At 37.2% G+C, this 20,326-nt stretch overlaps 1 protein-coding gene across 1 annotated transcript in view; it reads right to left on the reverse strand.

Moving 5' to 3' along the window:
• Positions 1 to 723: 723 nt before the first annotated feature.
• The window catches only part of MYBPC1 (myosin binding protein C, slow type), a 70,579-nt gene continuing 50,976 nt past the window's right edge, over positions 724 to 20,326 (reverse strand). The window contains exons 22-29 of the mRNA XM_015591446.2: positions 19,970 to 20,137; positions 16,736 to 16,824; positions 13,962 to 14,157; positions 11,613 to 11,752; positions 8,817 to 8,976; positions 7,229 to 7,365; positions 5,397 to 5,583; positions 724 to 1,070 (exon numbers count right to left, since the gene is read on the reverse strand). Of these exons, the coding sequence (XP_015446932.1) occupies positions 970 to 1,070; positions 5,397 to 5,583; positions 7,229 to 7,365; positions 8,817 to 8,976; positions 11,613 to 11,752; positions 13,962 to 14,157; positions 16,736 to 16,824; positions 19,970 to 20,137 (1,178 nt within the window). The 3' untranslated portion in view covers positions 724 to 969. The remainder of the gene's footprint in view (positions 1,071 to 5,396; positions 5,584 to 7,228; positions 7,366 to 8,816; positions 8,977 to 11,612; positions 11,753 to 13,961; positions 14,158 to 16,735; positions 16,825 to 19,969; positions 20,138 to 20,326) is intronic.

A 20,326-nucleotide genomic window follows, 5' to 3' on the forward strand; every position in this document is an offset into this window, starting at 1 on the left:
GACCAAAAGAACAAGGAGGGGGAAGGCAAGGTGTGATGAGTTCCTTACACCACTTCCTTAACTGAAACCTTCTCTACAGCATCAGGAAAAGTGAAGGAAGTTGCCGAAAAGATTATGGACTTGGACAAATGTTTCTCAGCCTCTAGATTTTGAAGAAGGTTTCCATCAATTTGAATGGATGCCATCAGCAAATCCTAAATCTGTAACTGCTCTGTAATCTGCAGCAGCTCTTTGTCACTATGACTAACTGTTCTGGCAGGAGCTTTGGTGGATCTGGCCAGGATGCCAAGCCAGAGACATGACAGAGGTCAGGTCTGACTTTGGTAGCATGCTGGCTCCCAGCCTTCTGTCCTCAGCTCTGTCTGAGCATACAACCCCAAACACAAAAACAAATACTGTGTCATTTCATCATAAACACTTCAGATTTATTGTAGCATTTATTGAATACATTTTCCCTTCCGTTGAGAAAATTAGTTTGGAAGACTTTAAGTCGTTTAGCAAATTCAAATGGGAAAAAGGCACAGATTCACTGGTGTCAAGCAGGGTTGTGTGAAATATACAACTCTGCTTTGCTTAGAAAATCTCTTAGATCAAGAGAAAGATGGATTTTCAAGATCTATCATGGTGTACTGTACTATATTTTTTACCCTGGGGAAAAAAAAAAGCATGTACAGCCTATTATTTTAAACTAAAATAACTGCTTTTGCTTATTCTAGAGTTTGCTTTTTTTTTTGTAAAGTACAGTGACCGAGCACAGACAATAACGATCAAAATGCTGACTTCAAATGGGATTTTGTTTGCAATTTTTAATTAAGCAATCTGTGCAAACATTTTTTTTTTTTTTACTTCAACATTGAGAGAAAAAAAAAAAATGGCCACACTTGGGTGCCTGGTGTCAAAACAGAAAATACTTTCTCATTGCAACCAGATTTCAAAGCAGTGGAGTGCAGAGAGGCAGCGCCCAGGCCCTTAGTATTCCTCAGGATTGCTTGATTGCAAGTCTCGCAAATATGAATCAATTATGTTAGGAGGTACACCTTGCAAGAGGAGCCTGCAGAAGGAAAGTCCACCTAGGGAGGACAGAAAGGAAAAGGCAAAGTCAAAACCGTCTATGTGAAAAATCACTGAAATAATATTTCTGGACTAGCTGCCTGGAGATGTGACTAATTATATTCCAGTTAGTTACAAAAAATCCATTCAGTCCCCACTTGGAAATCTTCTCCTGGGTTAAGTACATTTAGAATTTAAAGCACTTGGCATCTGGAAGGAAAAGCAAGTTCCCAGCAGACTCATAGCAGTGTTTGTTCCCTACTATTATTTAATCTTAGTTTAAATTCCTAACTGGTTGGAAAGTACTTATTACTCTCTGAGAGGTCTTATTACTTATTACTCTCTGGAGATTCTCTATAGATGATTTAAGTGCTCTGAGTGAATGGCAGAACAAATGCAGGCCATATTATGAATCTGTGGGAAGCAATGTTTCCGGTTTGTTAATGTTCTTTTTATTTAAGCACAAAAAATTCTGACTCGAGCACTTTGAAAAAGAAAAAAGGCACTACTTTAACTTTGGCTATTTATACATTGTCGAAAGTGAAAAAATTGGAAATATTTTGTTAAAAATACTAAAACCTATTCGATTCCTTCTGACAGTGAGAGAAATACCTACTAATATTTCCTACTTACCTTCTGTGTTTCTGAATTATAGTTAAAAAATAATAAAAGTACTCTTCATGAGAGAACCCATGAAACCATAACAATTCATGGTCCTTTAGAGAAATGCTTCACTACTTGCTAAAAAATTCACGTCCAGACAAAAACAGCATGCCATTTGAACATTCTGAAAACTTCTTTAATGCAAATTTGAGAGTCATTCTGCTTTTATTTTTAAAAAAAAGTCAAGTCACTTATTGATAGAAATGATGCCACTTATGTACATGTCCATTCCTTGATGCAGAGTTTAGAATGCTTGGGTATCACTCATTTTCATCTACATTAAATGCTTTAATTCATGCTCTACTGCATTCAACAACTTGCTTCATGTCAACAGGGGATTGTTGTGCAGGATAAGTACTAGCTGTTAATTTCAAGATACTGAAATACAAATTAAAACTATCAAGTTAGAGATTTTAAATAGTCTATTTTCATTGGATTACATAATGAAAATCATGCCATACTCCACAGGCTTTGTATGGCTTATGACAGTCATAAGCTTCATATGCCTAAACCATATGAAAGCTTACCTTAGATGATAATATACATTCAAAAATCCTTACTGTGCTACAACTAAGGAAAAGAGAAAGAGAGAAAGACGTCGTAAGCATTAATAAAGTGCTAAAACCACAGTTGAGTACTTGTTGGATGAAATTATGGTCATGATTATGATGAGGTGATTTCATTAATCCTTAGTCATGTGAAAGATGTAGGAAAATAGAAGCATATGGAATGAAGAGCAGGGATCCAGTCACTTCAAAAGGATCATTAATATGTAAAACATGTATTAATATGCACAACCGCTTTGCCTAAACAGGTGGCAGAGCCAATTTGATGGTATAGTGAATATTTATGGTAAGAGCTTCCAAACCATTAGCTTAAAAAAAAAAATCCTACAACATATATATATTGTGTTTTTCAACAAAAGAAAAACATAAATAATAGACAAAGCATTAGTGTACATATATATATGTTGAAATTCTAAAAGGCAAAATTATCAAGTAGATGTAAATATTAGACTAGTGTATTCTATAATATTGTGTTCTGAACTGATTATATATGACCGATTTAAATAAACGCGAGACTTAGACGAACAGGCTAGAAAGTGACCATACGAATAATTTACAAAACTTTAAAGGAAGAGCCCTAATTCTTTCCTCTTTTGAAAGCTGACATTACCTCTGGGGACTCAGCAAATACTGCAAACTCAGACATAGATCTAAGTCATTAGAGTTTACATCAGGTTGCTTACTCAGCTCCAAAGAACTTCTTAATTCACTCTTCCAAATGGAGGTGAATCATGCATTTATGATAAGACACATTGATTGCTTAATACATTTAGTAATGGGGCCTACAATTTGGGTTCCATGAAAATATCCAAAATGTCCAACAGTTAGATAGGTTACAGATATTCTACCGGTGAATTTTTCACTGGAAAATTAAATATGAAAGTTTCCAAATATTGGATCTATTTTGATTTGTGACCTCTTCCCATCAAAAATGTCCAAAACACTTTTTCTACAAATTAGCAACTTAAAAATGTTCAGTTTTCTGAATTTCAATGTGAATCTAAGGAAACTAAACTATCTTAAAGGAAGATCCCATCTCTTTATACATGAAATATGGAAAAATTAAAGAAATACCATGGGTTTCTAGGTTTTGATAATCTTATATCTAAAATGAGGTCATCTTCAAATGTAGATTTCTGGCTTTGTTTATGGGGACCTGTGGTGCTTAATATCCTTGAATAATTTGGCCTTCCTTGTTCATGGCATAAATACCGTATGCCATGAGCTGCTAAAAAATATAATTAAAAGCAAATGAGAAAGTCAAGCTTTACATGCAAAGTACGATTTCATGTAAGAGGAATGGAACAGAAAGTAGAAATATCCAGTGGAACATGAACTTTTAAAACCTGTTGCAGCCCCTTCAGGAATTCTGGTTGTCCAGGGGTATTTATTCCTTGATATATCACTGTAGAATTAGAATATTTGTACCAGTATTTATTTATTCTCAGTTGACATTCTTACCTTTATTTTTCACAGCGTAACTTGATTCAAGTCACCTATTACCAGATAACAATCTGATGATAAATAATCTTGGCTTTACTTTAGGACCAAAAGCTATTACCAACATATTACAATTGATATCTTACTATGAACTTATATACTAGAATACATTATTTATATTATTAAATTAAGTTACTATGGAATTCACTATGCAATTACTATAAATAATATATCATCTATACAATTAACATTATTAGCATCTATGGAAGACCCCAAATGTTGAACCATTTATGAAATCATCATTTTATAGCATTAGCATTCAATTATTTTCAAAACACACAGAAGTAGTACTTTTTTTTTTTTTTTTGATGTTGAAACATAAATATCAACAATACCTTGGAACTAACTAATAAGGCTAGGCATTTAGAAACCAGACTTATTTTCAACTGTGACCTTAATCTGCATTTAAAGCTAATAAGCAGCTAAAATAATAAATTTGCAAGCACTATCTCAAAGTAAAGTTTGAAGTTTTCTATGAATATTATTATGTTTTTTTATTTGAGAGGGAAGAAAACAAACAAAAAATTTCCCCTTACTCAATTGCAAATCTACTATACTGTATTATCCGAAGACAGACAGAGATCATAAGAGAAAGAATACTGGTTTTTTTTTTTTAGTTATAAAAGGAAATTTTTTTCAAAAAGTTTCTTTACTATTTTATACTAAAATTGATACTAAAAAACTTTTTCTTTACATAAATATCCTAAGCATTTACGATGTTTTTTCTTAACTAGATATTTACAAGATCACCTTTCTGACTTTTAGATCATAATTTTTTTCATTATAGAGGTAGGAGAAAAGACTTTGGTTATCACAGAAAGACAATATAATACAATAAGCACAGAGAAAAGACATTAGGATCATTTCACGTATTATTTCTTAACAGTGACTCAGACAACCCTGTAGTTTTCATGGTGTCCCAAAGTAGGTTTTGATTGTCAAGAAAAAACTTCAGTATAAAAATATACTCAATTAATATGAAAATTGATTAATATGACAGATTATGCTGAGACTTTTCTACCACACTAATCCTTATATATTTTCTTGGTTACAAAACTTCTGAAAACTGCTATAAATTAAATGCATTCCTGTAAATGGAAGTTCTCTAATGAGATTTGAAAAGCAATTGATAAAAATACGTGTATGTTATATTCTGCATGTGTAATATTATACACTAAATTAACAAACTTACCCATATATATTGAAAGTTTCAGAAAATAGTAAACTAATGAAATAGTGTAAATTCCTTAATTGCAGTTTCATTAGATAAACTTTTGCACTAGGATTCTATTTATAGATGAACTACATCACCAAAATAATATCCCCCGACTTTATTTATTCTCACCATGCTGTGCACATACCAGCATTCCACTGAAATTAATATTTCTTTAGTTAACAAGAATTGCAAGAGATGAAAAAATAAGTCTATGTAGATAACCAAGTAGCCTTCACAAATAAATCACGAGTAAATGCAAAATGTAAAAATGTCTTCTCAAATTCTCTTCCCCCTTCCTCCATCCAGAACATTTTGGCAAACAATTTGGATTTTGCAGTAAGGACAATAATCAAGAGACTTCCTTTCATTTTATCCTACATCTAAGATCTTGGACGCCATACCTTTCACCTCCAGTTTGCATTCGATCTCCACTGTCCCAAGGTCATTGACTGCTTTGCAGCAGTACGTGCCTCCGTCATAGGGGCTGGGCTTGCGAATCTCCAGAGTACAGACCCCTTGATTGCTGAACATCCTGTATCTTGGGTCATCCACAATAGCAACTTTGTTTTTCATCCAGGTTATTTTGGGCTGAAGTTAATATGGAAGTAAATGAGGTCAAAACATATCTGTATTTAGCATATTAATAGGCCATCGAAGCCAGTGACAGAATTTTAAAGCATGGCTTAGAAAGAAAGCACATCTAAGAAGAATTCACTTCCACTTGAGCACTGTTTCTCTCAAATTAAATTCTACTTAGCACTTGGCAGGAGAGCAAATGAGCAGTTCTGAAGAAGCAAGCCAGAGTGGTTCAGAGGACAGCTCTGGGACAATCGTCCCAAACAGATTCAGTTGCATCTCAGTTTGATCTACAGGTCCACGAGGTTAGCATATCCAAGGGAGTATATATTATTGCTCAGCATTTTTCAAAGATGCCCCCAAACGGGTCATAACCATCTTATTTTCTCCGCTTTGTTTTCCTGATATTCTTTTCTAATTATCTGTGGGCTGCTAATGCCTCCTTACCACTTAATCTGTCCTCTGACATCTGCATTCACCATCATTTTCCAACCAGTTAATTCAAGATCTGTTATAACCCGATCACCCAGGAAGGGGACTCCATTCTCCTTGATGCCTGAACTATATATGACATCACCGACCTTCCACTCCTCCTTTCATATTGTCTTCTCCTTCCTTATGTAAATGCACACCCTTCACATTTCCTCCTCCACCTCTTATATGATTTTGCCTTTCTCTAGAGAGGCACTCTAGAGAGGCACTTCTCTTTTTCACAATGTCTTCTTTCTTCTTCCACCTTTCAAATGAAGGCATTCACTGAGGCTCACATCTTGGTCCTTGGCTTTTTGCTCACTACCCTCTTTTCTCAAGGGCGTTCCTTTCTAGAGCTTCAACTCCATTGGTGGAATGTAGCAGCCCCATGCCTGGGGACTCCCAAAATGAGAGTCACAGCCCTGGCCTTTCTCCTAAGCTTCAGCGAACCTCTCCTTTGCCTACTGTTCCTTCCCTCCTGGATGTACCACCATCACTTCCAATCAAACATGAATCCAGCATCTTCCTCCCATCCTCAGTTTGGCTTTTCTCTTTGACTTCTCTATTTCTGTTCACGGTATAGGCCGGAAAACACCATTGTTTGCAATTTTTACAAACTCTTGGGCTCCTTCCCTCAGTGTCGCCCAAGGATAGATATCTCTATGTACAATATTCATTAATTTGCTGTTCTTTTCAAATGCCAACAACGTGGAACCTTGAAACCCTTCTAACTCTCTTCAGTCAGATGCAATTTTTCCCTTCCTAGTACTCTGTACCCTTAATACAACACATTTTAAATTTTGCCTTGCATTATAGTATCATTATTGACTTTAATTGTGATGAATCAATATTAACACCTAATTTGTCAGATGGAACAATATTACTTCCATCTATCTCCTTACCGCTCAATTATTTTTAAAATAGGTAGTTTGGTTTTTCCTTAGAAGGTATCCCTTAGTTAGTAAAGAAATATAAACATTTTTTACTACTACATTTAAATAGTGTATCTAATTATCCACCATCAACACCCTACTTCCCCACAACCCCCAATCTCAGTAAACGACACAAAGAGCACTTGGGGGGTAAGCTTATATTACTACTTACATTTATAATGTGGCACATACAAAAAGAGTTTGGGGTTAATTCTTAAATTTAACTAATGTGTTAAAAAAATAAAACATAGTACCTTAGGATTTCCTCTCACACTGCAGTTCAGAGTGGCATTGTAGCCAGCGATAGCATAGGTGTTAACCAAGGGCTGAGTAAACATGGGCGCCTCTGTGAAATCAAAGTCTTCATACACTGGATTTTTGTAGACTTTACCTTAAAAGCAAGCATTAGAAATATCCAAATTTGCCTGAGAGTATACTATTCTTGGCATACTTTACTCATGAATAAAACATCCTTGAGCTTAGAAAAACATGTGAAAACATGAGTGAACACCATACGGCATTCATTCTGAAGGCTAGCAAGTCACACATGGGACAGAGAGCCAGAATGGTCATCTGAAACCGAGATAAATATTAAAAAGAATTCAGTGTCTGAGTATTTTGATCCATATGGCATTTTAATGTGAAAGTAATGAGGAAGAGCTTTAAGGAGAGTGGTTAATGAAGAAATGAAATGATAGGAATGGAATCAGCTTCACTCATTTCATGGGTCTCATGTGTAGCTATAGTGAAGGTGTACAAGAATAAAAGTAACCCAAGCTCTAGAAGTCAATGTCTACTTTTTCCCATCCCTGTGATTTTGGCCATTTATATACTTCCTCCCCAGAAGCTGGAATGAATTCAAGATTATATATTAAAAATGCAATAATAATATAATTTTCCTCTAAAAATTTTACTTGTAAAATTAACATTTTACTCAAACATTTTTACCATAATTTAAAAAATGTGTGTTTATCATTTTCTTATTTCCTTTCACCATATCTCTTCTTCTTCAGTCCTCTCTAGTCACTGAAAATCAAGGTTTCCAGATGTTCAGTTGTGACATAGTGTTTTATAATAAGAAATAGGCATTTGATTTTCATCCCCATTTCGGGCACAGAGCTCTTAAAACCTTTGAAATTTCCTAAGCAGTGAGAGTGTCTCTGAGATGACTTTTGGACTACACGCAAAGATGGTGGCCGGTTGCCAGGGGAACCAACCTTGTGATTAGTGGTTGGAACTTTCAGTCCCACCCCCAGACCTCCATGGAGGGGAGAGGGGCTGGAGATCTAATAGATCGTGGTTATGTAATAAAAACTCCAAAGCATGAGTTCGTAGAGCTTCCCATTGGTGAACACATGGAGGTTCTAGGTCAGTGGTGGAGCTCTAAGAGCATGGACACTCTGTGCCCGCTCTTCATACCCTACCCAATGCATATCTTCCACCGGGCTGTTCTTGAGTCATAATCTTTTATAATAAACCAGTGATCTAGTAAATACAATATTTCTCCGAGTTCTGTGAGCTGCTCTAGCAAATTAACAGAACCTAAGGAGGGGGTCATTGGAACCTATGATTTATATAGCCCATTGGTTAGAAGCACAAGAGACAACCTGGACTTGCAATTGGCATCTGAAGTGGGAGTCTGGGGGGCATTCTTGTGGGACCAAGTTCCTAATCTGTGGGATTTGATGTTATCTCCAGGTAGATAGTGTCAGAATTGAGTTGAATTGTAAAACACCCAGCTTGTGTCTGAGAATTGCTTGGTGGTATGGGGGAAACTCTCCCAAACCCCTCACACTGGAATTGGGTCCAAAACCCTCTTTTACTAGTCCACTACTAACTCACCATCCTTGGCAATCACAGCACTTTCTTTAGTCATTGTTGCTTCCTCACTGAGGCCACACATGTTTTCAGCAAAGATCCGGAAGTAATATTCATTTCCTATGACCAGTTCAGTAATGGTGGCATTGGTTCGGTGATAATGCTCAATGACAGTGAACCATTCCTGAAAAAAAGATTTTTTTTTGGAGGAAAATCATCTTAAAATACACAACTGTTGATTAGAATAAATAACAGATGTTTCGTTAGCTAAAAGAAAAATAGCACCAATTTTTACATTGAGAGTAATCATAATGTACATTTAATTTAACACTTTATAATTGATCTATACTTGACTATGTAATTTAATTTGCATCTATGCATTACAATCATGTACCCTAGATGTCAACAATTACCTTTATATTTTCTTTATAATTGTACAGAGTCTATCATCTATCTGTCTACCTATCTTTTGTATAACAAAATGTCATTATAGAATTTTAGTGCCAACATATCTATTCTGAGGAAAAGATGATGCTAAATCACTAGATAAAAATTAATGTCGTTCAACAAATTTGCTTAATTTTTATTAACAGATTCTTTTCCTTTCATTACTCTACTTTGGTCACACTTTGTCACCTTAAGCTGGCTAAGGTTTTCTTCACAGAACTTGGTACCTTAAATTATATAGTTACTGTTTTACTTGTTTATTCTCTACCTCTGCCCATCACTGGAACGAACACATCATGATGGTAAATACAGACTTTTCTTTTTCACCTCTTGTATCCCCAGTGCCTATCATAGGACCTGGCACATAGTAGATACTATGCAAAAATAAATGTTTATTGAATATTAGACTGAATGAATGAATGAGAAGCTAAAACTATTTTTTTTTCAATTTTTCCTCATCATACCAAGAAAAATAGTGATTTCAAAGTTTATCTTGCAACCACTAGAATCCACTAATTGAAAAACTACATTTGCTGACAAAAAGTTTGTAAAGGATTTTCCTTGTAACTTTTAAGGACCATCATTGTATATGTATTTCGTATATTTTTAAGACAGTAGACAAATATACTTATACCCTCCTTTATTCCCAAAGCACTTTATGCAAAGTTTTATTTCAACATTTATTATATTCTTTTATCATTTGGTTTCATGTCTTTCTTCTTGCTTAGACTGTGAGTGCTCTAAGAATATGAGCTGTGTTTTCCTTCTTTTCTTTTTCTTTCTTTATCTTTTCTTTCTTTCTTTATTTTTTTTTTTAAATCCAGCAGCTAGAACAGTGCTCAACACATAATAAGTGAACGAATGCATAAATAAGTATATTGGCACACACAGTGAGAACGATGTTCATGGAAGGTATGAATGACTCTAGGAATTTAAGTGAAGAACAGTAACTATAGACATAATGAGACAATGGCACAGTGATCTCCTGGGAAGCGCACTGGGCAGAGTGAGCATCTTCTGGTCCATAGGTCTGCCTCTGCTGAAATGCAACAGAAACACAGGGATGCAGGGGTCAGGGATCGTCCCCTATCACCAGGCAGACCTCAGTCACATGAAGCAGCAGGAAAGTCCTGGTCCGTCTGGACTTTACTAGGTATCTATGAAGACAAATTTGGGCAAATATGATAGAGGTAGAAGAATGGAGTGTCACCTGAAGGAAAAATGGTACCTCTGGACTCACTTCTGGTGTCTGGACCAAAGTCTGAAGAAGAGCCTTCATTGCTAAAGAAATCCGAGATAAGCAGAACTTCCCTTGCAAAGAAATCTGTTGATCTAGTTCTCAAGTTATCCAGGTTTAGCTGAAAGATGTTGCTATAACTTACATGACAAATTTTGTTTTGCCATGTAACACCCACCGGGGAGAAAAAAAAAGACAGGCTAGACAAAGTTTATGGAAAGGTGACGCTTGAAATCCATTCTATTACTTAAACTGCCCTTCTCAACTTTCTTTCCTTGTTCTATTAACCTTATGTAATTTCGTAATCTAAGTTCTTACTGTGATCTACCAGTATAAGTGTCGAAAGTCTTCTTATCAATATCATTCAGTATTATGTTTTACTCTTCCTATAAGAGTGAAAAGTGGCTCTATGCCATTTTGTGTCCAAACATTCATTTATTCATTCATTCACTTACACACAGGGCAGTAGTGGGTGTATTAGATGGATTCTGATTCAGGAAGACCGATACTTTAACATTTAGAATCTGGTGATCTTGAGGAAGTCATTTATATTTTCTGAGCCTCTGTTTCCTTATCTATAAAATATGAGTAATAATAGTTCATATTCCAATTGGGTTGCTTCTTGAACACCCTAAGCTCCTTCCCTCAGGAACTTCGCACATGCTGTTCCCTTTAGAATCGTTCTTTTCTAACTGGTATCTTTTTGTCCATACTATCCAACATTTATTTTACAAAGAGAAAGAGATGCACGGGTGTAAATCTGAGTCAGAATCCAGAATGAGTTAGTATTTGTTGAATGAATGAATTTATTGAATTCTATTGAGCATTGTGCCAGCTGCTTTATATCATTTTAGCCTCATGATAACCAAACGAAGTAAGTGTTCATGTCCCTACTTTATAGATGAAGAAGATGGAGATCAAAGAGGTTAAAGGATTGTCCACGTACAAGTGGTCTTAAGTGTCAATGTTGGGATTCAAGTCCAAATCTCTGTGGCTCCAAAGACCTTACCCTTTTTGCTGGGCTGTGTCACTTCTCCGCACTCCGCATGGGTTCCTCATAAGAGAGGACCTCACGCCTCCCCCTTCTACTGAAATGTGATTTTGCTGCTGCTGCACCAGAGAAAGCCAGACATTACCATGCTCTTCTTGTCAGCCTTCTGGATCGTGTACCCTGTAATGGCTGCATTTCCATCATCCTTTGGTGGTGTCCATGTGAGAGCAACATTCTCTCCCCAGACGTCCTCAATCTTCACAATTTGGGGTGGCCCTGGACGGTCTATGGGATGAAATCATGGTGTGATTTTCCTTCCCAACTAATACCCTTTTATAAGAGGATATGTTAAAATGTCCTTCTCTTCCCTGCATTTCTACCCACATTTCTTAACTTCAGAGAAGTAAAATGCACTCCAGCTAAGCTTATCTGGAAACTCTTGACTTCCGCCTTCATGGAAAGAAAAAACTTTTGAAAACAAAATTTTAATGAAACTTCAAACCCTATTAACCTTCCCTCCAGGGGCTGGCTACTGGCATTGACTCACAAGGCTTACCCTGCCTAATTGGAAATGTAAACTGATGCTGAACTTGAAATTTAGAGCCCACATGGGCTGAGCAATTCTGGCTTTTGGCGAGAGGCCCTGATCCCACAGCCTGTGAGTGGGTTCCCTGTTGCACCCTAAAGGCACCTATAATGGGTGTGAGGAAAATTTATTTTTAATCACTCTGCCAACTCCCCCTCCAAGATTTATTTGTATTTATCAAGTGTTTCCATTTTATGTAAGTAAAGTACATTCATGAGAAAATGGTCTTTTCACTTTACTTTCTGTATGACATGAATTTGTGTGACCTCTGACCTTCCAGTAAATTGCAGTTATGTTCATGAAGGCCAAAGAGTCAAGAAAACTAAGTCTTGATTGGCAGGACCTGCCTCCCCCACCCAACCCCCAAGTTGTGCACAGAGGTGCAAGGAAGGACAATAATCGCATTATATATTTACATAGTATTTCTTAATTTTCAGAGAAAGTTCACATCTACTATCCTTCTCAGTGCAAATATCTCTCCTTCTGCCCTGCAATACTTTTTAGGTATTAAAATGCAATTCTAAGCAAACTCTAGCATGCTTTCTGGTAATGTTTTTCTCTCTTTTAAATGCCATTTAACAAGCTGTCTTTATGGGTCTGTGGGGGAAACTACAGTAATAACTTTCCCTTTCTTTCCACTACCACCAACAACCAGTTTCTTCAACTACAGTTTTCTAGCTCCTGTTTTCACCAACCTGTCCTACAGACAGCCATCTGGTCCCAGTCCAAGCTGCACCCAAGTCTACTTTGTCTTCAAAGATCACACTGATTTGTCAAACACTTGATCCCTGACAGTAAGTGACATTGCTAGATGTTCGCTGTCATGGCAGACACATATATTTGGATTAATAAAATAATTAGAATAATGACTGTTACTATTAAATAGTCTGAGTCTGCAAGGGATGTGCCAGGCACATATAACTACCTGGCAAAATAACTACATGGCCAAGTAGAAAAATAAAAGGTCCTTCCCTGTGCTTTAGAGGGAAGTGCTTTTCCAGATCCTTCCATGGGGTTTCCGTTAGAATGGAGCCAGGCCAGATCCAAGGGCACAGACTAATATTCCACCCTCTGCTCGACTTAACAAAAATCAAAAATGGTTTAATCAGTGAGAAAGAAGTACTTAGTTTAAAGCCCATGAACTTCCACCCAAGGAAGGCCTTGCCACAGGAAGTTGCTCCTGTGGTGAGAAAACGTCTAGTTTCAGAAAATGTGCTGAAATATTATAATAAAATTGACCGGAAACAAGGCTTCCCCTGCTCTGCTCTTAAATTTATTCTCGACATCGCAAAACTAATAGAACATTCAAGTGACAGGGGCCCATCTGTAAGGGATCTTCCCTCTCTTTCCTCACTGGACAGAAGTAAGAACTAACCTTATTATTTGGACAGGTAAGTATATAACACGCCCTGCAATATCAATCAATTTAGTGTTTAACTGTTTAAGTTTGTTCAGGTATATCTTCCTTACATTGAAAAAAAAAAACATTCTTCATTAAAATTTTATTATTAGCAAATTTTAGGTGTAGTAAGAAGCATGTTAATCTATGTCTAGAATCTATAAGTTTTTTATGCAACAAAAAATTTGAATTCAATACAGGAAATAGTTTTATCAACAAGGAGTTGAGAAATGGAGTTGGAGAGAATTGGATTGTAGGGCAGAAGGTTTTCACTAAAAAGTATAAACATTAATTTTCTTTAATATATATGCCCTAAATCTCCCATGATTAGTCCTTTACTCGGTGAAACATTATTTTGAAATGGTAACAAATCTTACTAATTTATCTTTGATGAAAAAAAGAATTTTATGTAGAGCCAGACTAACACAAATTCTTACTCTAGACTTAATGACAATTAACCCAAATGTACTGCTTGGACAGAATGTTCTAGTTCCTGCTTCCAAACCTACCGACAATCTGGATATCGATAGATGCGCTTTCCGTGAATTTTTCCACTTTGACTTGCAGATCATATTTCCCGGAGTGGCTCCTCTCTGCTTTTCTGATAAATATGATTGTATCAGTCTCAGAGTTGCGAATGTTTATTTGGTTCTTATCAATTTCTGCACCATCTTTCTTCCAAATTAATTCTGGTCTTGGTTTTCCCTAAAAAGAAAGACAGAAAAAGTAGAGGAGAAGGGAAATCAGATTGTCTTAAGATTTTTTTTTTTCCAGCATTACAAATAATAACAGTGGCTTCCCCCACCCTAGGCAAGGTTGGAAAACAATCTGGTGGGGGGTGAGTATAGCAGTAACAGTAATACTCGCTATTGCCTTGATTATGTTCTGTGTACAAGGCACTACGCTAGGTATGTGAAGTTTATTATTTTCCTTAATCTTCCTATTAAGATAGTATCATTATCATTGTTTTTTGGATAAGGAGTTAAATGATTTACCCAAGGCCTTGCAACTAAGTGAGCGCTGGAACCAGGTATTTACATCCAGGTCTCTCTAGCTCCAAAGCCTGCACAATACAGCATATTGGTTAAGACCATGGGCTCTGAGTCCCTGGAATCTGTATTTGGATCCTGACTCCACCACTGAATAGCTATGTGACCTTGGGAAAGTTACTTAAACTCTCTGTGCATCAGTTTTATTAATATCATCTAAGTGTAAATGATTATTCCATCTAAGTGTTAATGATTATTCCAGCCGTGCTGTTGATTTCAGACTTGTCTGTGATTCTCTCTCTGCTCTCACTGCCGAAACTGTATTTGAGAAATTATAACCTCATTCAAGGACATGAGTTTCAGTTTATATTACAAAGGAACTTCCTAGGATTCCTGAGCACCCAGGCCACTCTGCAGACAGAAACCATGCATTAATTAGATCAGGTGAGATTCTGCCTTTCTGTAGGTTCCTAATGTGACTTGTTGACAAGTTATGATAAGGAACGTAAGAGATACACATCAAACTCCTGCCCACAGAGCTTGAAGAATGGTTGGGTGTGTTCAGACCTGCATGTGGGAAGTAGAGAACAATATTGTTAAGGATATGGAAAAACAGTTCCAGATCTAATTTTCTTAAATGTACAATAAGCTATTAGCTACTTGGGGGAAAAAATGAGTTCTCTGGTAACATATGGAGAGAAAAAAGACACTGGATTAAGTGTCAGGAGATAGAGACTCTGCTCTTGGCACTACCATTTACTTGCTGTGTGACCTGGGGCAAGTCATCTAACTTCTCTGAACGTCGGCTTATTCCCTTCTCAAGAGGGGATAAGGAAATCTGCCTTTCCTGCCTCACCAGGTGTTTCTTAGAATCAAATGAGAAAATGTTTATGAAAACTCTAGAGGTTACACAAATATGCAAACGTGGCACAGTCTTGTCACCAGCTTCCAGACAGCTGAGCAACCCCTGGGTTGCCATACCCATGAGGTCCCTGTTCTCATGCTCTTCCCTCTCCCAGACCAGTGACAGAAACTGGGATGAACCCTAGAAATGATTCAGCAGCCCCGGTCCAGGGCTGGAGGTAAGTCCTGAGTGCTAGCCTTGTCCCACCTCCTGGTTTTATTTGAGGCAGTGGGAGAAGAGAAGAGGGAGGAACTTGCCTGGTCAACTTCTTCCTCCTCTGCTGTGTTTACACTCGCATCCTCCTTGGCTTTCATTCTGATTTCACGCACTGTGTATGCAGAAGATAACTGCCTCTTCTAAGGTGCGGGCCTGAGTGCATTGAGGATGGCCTGAACTGACTGTCCAGTTAGCTTGGTTTTCATGGGGACCCTGGGTTTGAATGAACTCCGTGTGTGTGTGTGTGTGTGTGTGTGCATGTGCACACGTGTGTGTGTGTGCGCGTGCACACGTGTATGTGTGTGTGCGTGAGTGTGTGTGTGTTCGAATGCGTGCAGGGACCTAAATTCTAATTCTAAGGCTATGCTGTGTGATATAATAGCTACATGTGACTATTTAAACTCAAATTAATCATAATTAAGGAAAATTTTTAAATGGCACTAATTCCTGGATGCACATTTCAAGTGTTTCATAGCCAGTGGCTGGCGGCTACGATACTGCACAGCACATATATAGAACATTTTCTTCATCGCAGAAAGTTCTCTTAAACAGTGCTGTCTAGAGGCAAAAAAGGAGTCAGGCGAGTAAGGGTGTGGTGGTGCAGCCTGTGTGTGTGTGTGTGTGTGCGCGCACACGCATGTGTGTGTCTGAAACTGATTATTGCAGGAAAAGCCTGGTTAATCTTGTAAACAGCAGATTCTTTTGCTGGAGTAATGATTTAGCAATGTTCATGTATTTCAATTCGTGGCATAGAGATATCAAAACTCAGTTATCTCCCTTATTGGAATTTAGTTTGGTTTGGGGTAATTGTGGGAAGCAAGCCCATGTTGTTTTCCTGACTGTTATACTGAGAATGTCACTCCAAATGAAGGTCAGTTTTACAGATGTTTAGGACCAGAAAGCATCTTCAAGCATTTCTTGTTTCGGTATCTCCCCGATGCTTCTTCCCTGCCCCACCACAGTCCCTGAGCTTCAGACAAGACTAGATCTCATTTGTCTCATGGAGAAGGAAAATCTACAAGAGTTTTATGGATTTCTCTACTTTTACAGCAAGAAATTATCGCTCCCCAAATCTCTTCCATTGTTTACCTATCTCCCTCTGAGGAAATCCTGACTCTGCTTCTTAAACACCCCAGCACTAGAAAGAGAAAACGAGTGACCCCTGAATTATTACCTGAAAAGGTATAACCAGGTTGACGGCTTCTCCAACTCTACGGATGTAGGTTTGCTTCAGGTGCCTTGGGATGCGAATCTTTGGAGCCTCTGGGTAGAGAGCAAAATAGCACAATATTGTGATCAGTATATTACACTGGAAGTAGCCTTATGTGTGCATACTGGCGTGACGCTCACTGGGTACCATGGTGCTCGTGTCTCTGCAGTAAAATCTTAGCTGTGCCACTAACGGATTATATAATTTTGGTTCCAAATGTTTTCTTCAAAGAGATGTTTTAACAGTTTAACACAACGAAATTTATCCTTGACCTCTCTGATTTTACCGCAACTTCCTGTTTTTATTGTTGTTATTAGCTTAAAGCAACTGCATAGACAAACACCAAATTTTCTCTTGGGACCTAGTTTTCAGTTCCCAACAGTGAGAATATTCTCCAATGAACACTCCATAAAAATTTATAGACACTACATTAGCTAGTAGGACCGCCCTTTTTTCTTTTTTTTCTTTTTTACCAGAAAAACAAAAGAAAACAAAATGTTTTAGCAACTAAAACCTGCTATTTGGGTAATTCTGTTGGAATTTGATAGTAACTTTCTCCCTATGTGACTGCAGTGAAATACATGATAGGAACCCTAGCCTACTGTATATTAATGTTCATTAATTAAACACCATGAAGATGCTAGAATATGTTGCTGAAAACCCATTAGGAGCAGGAAGTCAAAGGCTCACAGGGATGAAGCAGGTCTCATCACTTGAGTGCTCAGTACGTGACAGAACCTGGGCTAAATGCTTTTCATGAAAAGGCCAATTTAAACCTCACATCCCCCTTAGGGGCTAGGTATTGCTTTTACTTTATGATAAAGAACTGAAGTTTAGGAGTTTAAGTAAATCGCTCTTGGCAACACTGCCAGGATTAGAGCCTAGAGTCAGCCTTGAGTGTCTATGCTCTGCTTACAAGCATGGACTGCAGTCAGAGAGCTGGGTTTGAGTCCTAGATCGGACACATAGTAGAGCCTTTTTCAGACTCCTGTTCTGTAAAATCAGGATGATAACAGCATCTAATTTGTAAGATTATTGTGAGGGTTAAATAAGGTTATCCACATAAAGCATTTAGCATAATGGCTAAGAATAGTAAGTGCTCAGTAAAATTTAGAGATGATAATGATGATGATGACGATGACCAAACGTTGGGGTTAGAAGGGAACCTAGATATCCTCTAAGTACCTAACTTTATGTACGAGGAAAAGGCTCAGCAAGGTTCTGCAGCAAACAGAGCCATCATCATAATAAAAAACAAGCAACATGGATTAATTTAATTCTCACGCCTCTTGACGTGGTAAGTACTATTTTTATCTACGTTTGTGGATGAAGAAATTAAGGCTCATAAAAATCAAGTCTCTTGCCTGAGACCACATAGTTAATAAATGAGGTTTCATCTTATGTAGACTGTCACCAGAATCTGCTAAGAAGATGTGCATGTTCCTTCCTTCCTTCCTTCCTTCCTTCCTTCCTTCCTTCCTTCCTTCCATTCATTCCATCCATCCCCTAACTCACTCACAAAAAGTTTCAGTCACACTATAAGTCTGTGGGAGAACATGGTACAGATCCATATATCCAGACCCCTAGTCCAGTGTTCTTCCCCCTAGAGCAGCAATTCTCAAACTTTTTGGCCTCAGCACCCAATCACACTTCTAAATATTATCAAGGACGACCCTCCCCCCAAAACTTTTGTTTATGTGAAATGTATCTATCAATATTTATCATATTAGATATTAAAACTGAGAAATTTTGAAATACTTAGTTATTCATTTAAAAGAAAACCATAAATAACATTTTAATGGAAACAACCATGTCTTATATTAACAAAAATTTAGTGATATGAGTGGCATTATTTTATATTTTGGCAAATCTCTTTAATGTGTGACTTAACAGAGACAGTGGGACTCTCATTTGTTTCTGCCTTCAATCCATTACAATATGTTATATTGGTTGAAGAGTATGAAGAAAATCTGGCTTCACACAGATAGGAGGAATACATATTTTAATAAACTTTTCAGACAATTGTAGATATTCTTCTTTGCTCCTAAACTAAAACATGATAAATTGTAGTTTCTTAAAGATGAGCTATAATGTGGAATCTGAAACCTTTTCAATGAACTTTTCATACTGTTACATTAAAATCCATTGATCTATCTTGTATTTTGAATGTACCTTTTACCCATGCATGATTTTTTAACATTGCATTGGTCATTTAGAAAATACCCTTTCACTGAATTATGGCAGATCTTCCAAATATTGACATATTACATTATTCGATATGAAAAATTACATAATATCACCACATATTTTATCAGAAAACTTTTTAAGTATTGGAAAACTGTCAAGTCCATGGTGGTAAATACAATTTTTCCAAAATTCTAATTTTTGCTCAAAAGTTCATTTTTTTTTTCATTGACAAGCTGACAATAAATACTGTAAAATGTTTTTCTTGAAGTGACAGGCTCACTCCATTCAACTTCAAGAAAATGTCTGGCAGACACTGTTTGGAATGCAGTCATTCTTTCAAGTAAAAACGGAATTTCATGAAAAAAATCACTAGTTCAGCCTCTAACTCAGTTGACGAGGGCTTTTCCTAGAGACAATCATTGTACAGAAAGGCTTTATACATACTTTTCATTTCATTGTCACAGCATATAGAAAAAACATGTACTCAAGGAACAAGCTTTAGTAACGTTAATCATTTTTAAGCCACATCAAGGACACTCCAAGGCAATACTAGCCCTTTTATTTTAACCGCGAGTGCATGGCAGTGAGGTGGGACTGATGTGATCTGGGCTAAGGCACCAGCAGTTTTACTCACCACTGCTTTCGCACCATCAGAGCAGATGTCAAACATGTGTTTATACTATAATAAAAATGATTTTGAACTTGCAGACCCACTTGAGCCGGGTTGCTACTGTAGGAATTATTTGCACTGCTGCATCCACACTCTCTCGTCAGTGTCAGTGGGAAGGACCCTGTGAGGCTAATGAACTGATCTTCATACCAAATTATAAACCTCTGGGCTGACCTCCACACAGTCTGAAAAGAGCTCTTTTGTTCATTTCTAACTCCCAGGAGGCATTAATAAAACATCAAAGGAGCGATGCTGAACTAGGAAGTTCTGAGGAATGGTGTCAAAAAACAAAAACAGATAACGTGAAATGGAGAAGAACTTTTGAAAAGCTTGCCACTTACCTATGACTTCCTTCACAAGAATGGGCTGAGAATAGTACTTGGGCTCGCTGGCACCGGCTGCATTCACAGCCTTCACACGCACAAAGATCTTTGCATCCGTTGGCAGACCCGTGATAGTGAACTTGGTCTTGTCGATCAGATCTGTGTTTGCAACTATCCATTCCTCAGCTAAAATCCATTTTTGAAAAAAGAAGGAGAAAATGGTGTTTAGTTAAAGAAATCATCCTAACCGGTACAGTTGACTCCGAATTAGTATTTTACTCATAATTAAATCATTTGCCCTGGATTCAGACTACTAAATGGGTGGGCATTTTTTAATATTTAAATGAAAAAATGGCCTAGCCTGGCTAACTTAAA

This window comes from Pteropus alecto, unplaced genomic scaffold (assembly GCF_000325575.1).
Source record: "Pteropus alecto unplaced genomic scaffold, ASM32557v1 scaffold94, whole genome shotgun sequence".
NCBI classification, from domain to species: domain Eukaryota; kingdom Metazoa; phylum Chordata; class Mammalia; order Chiroptera; family Pteropodidae; genus Pteropus; species Pteropus alecto.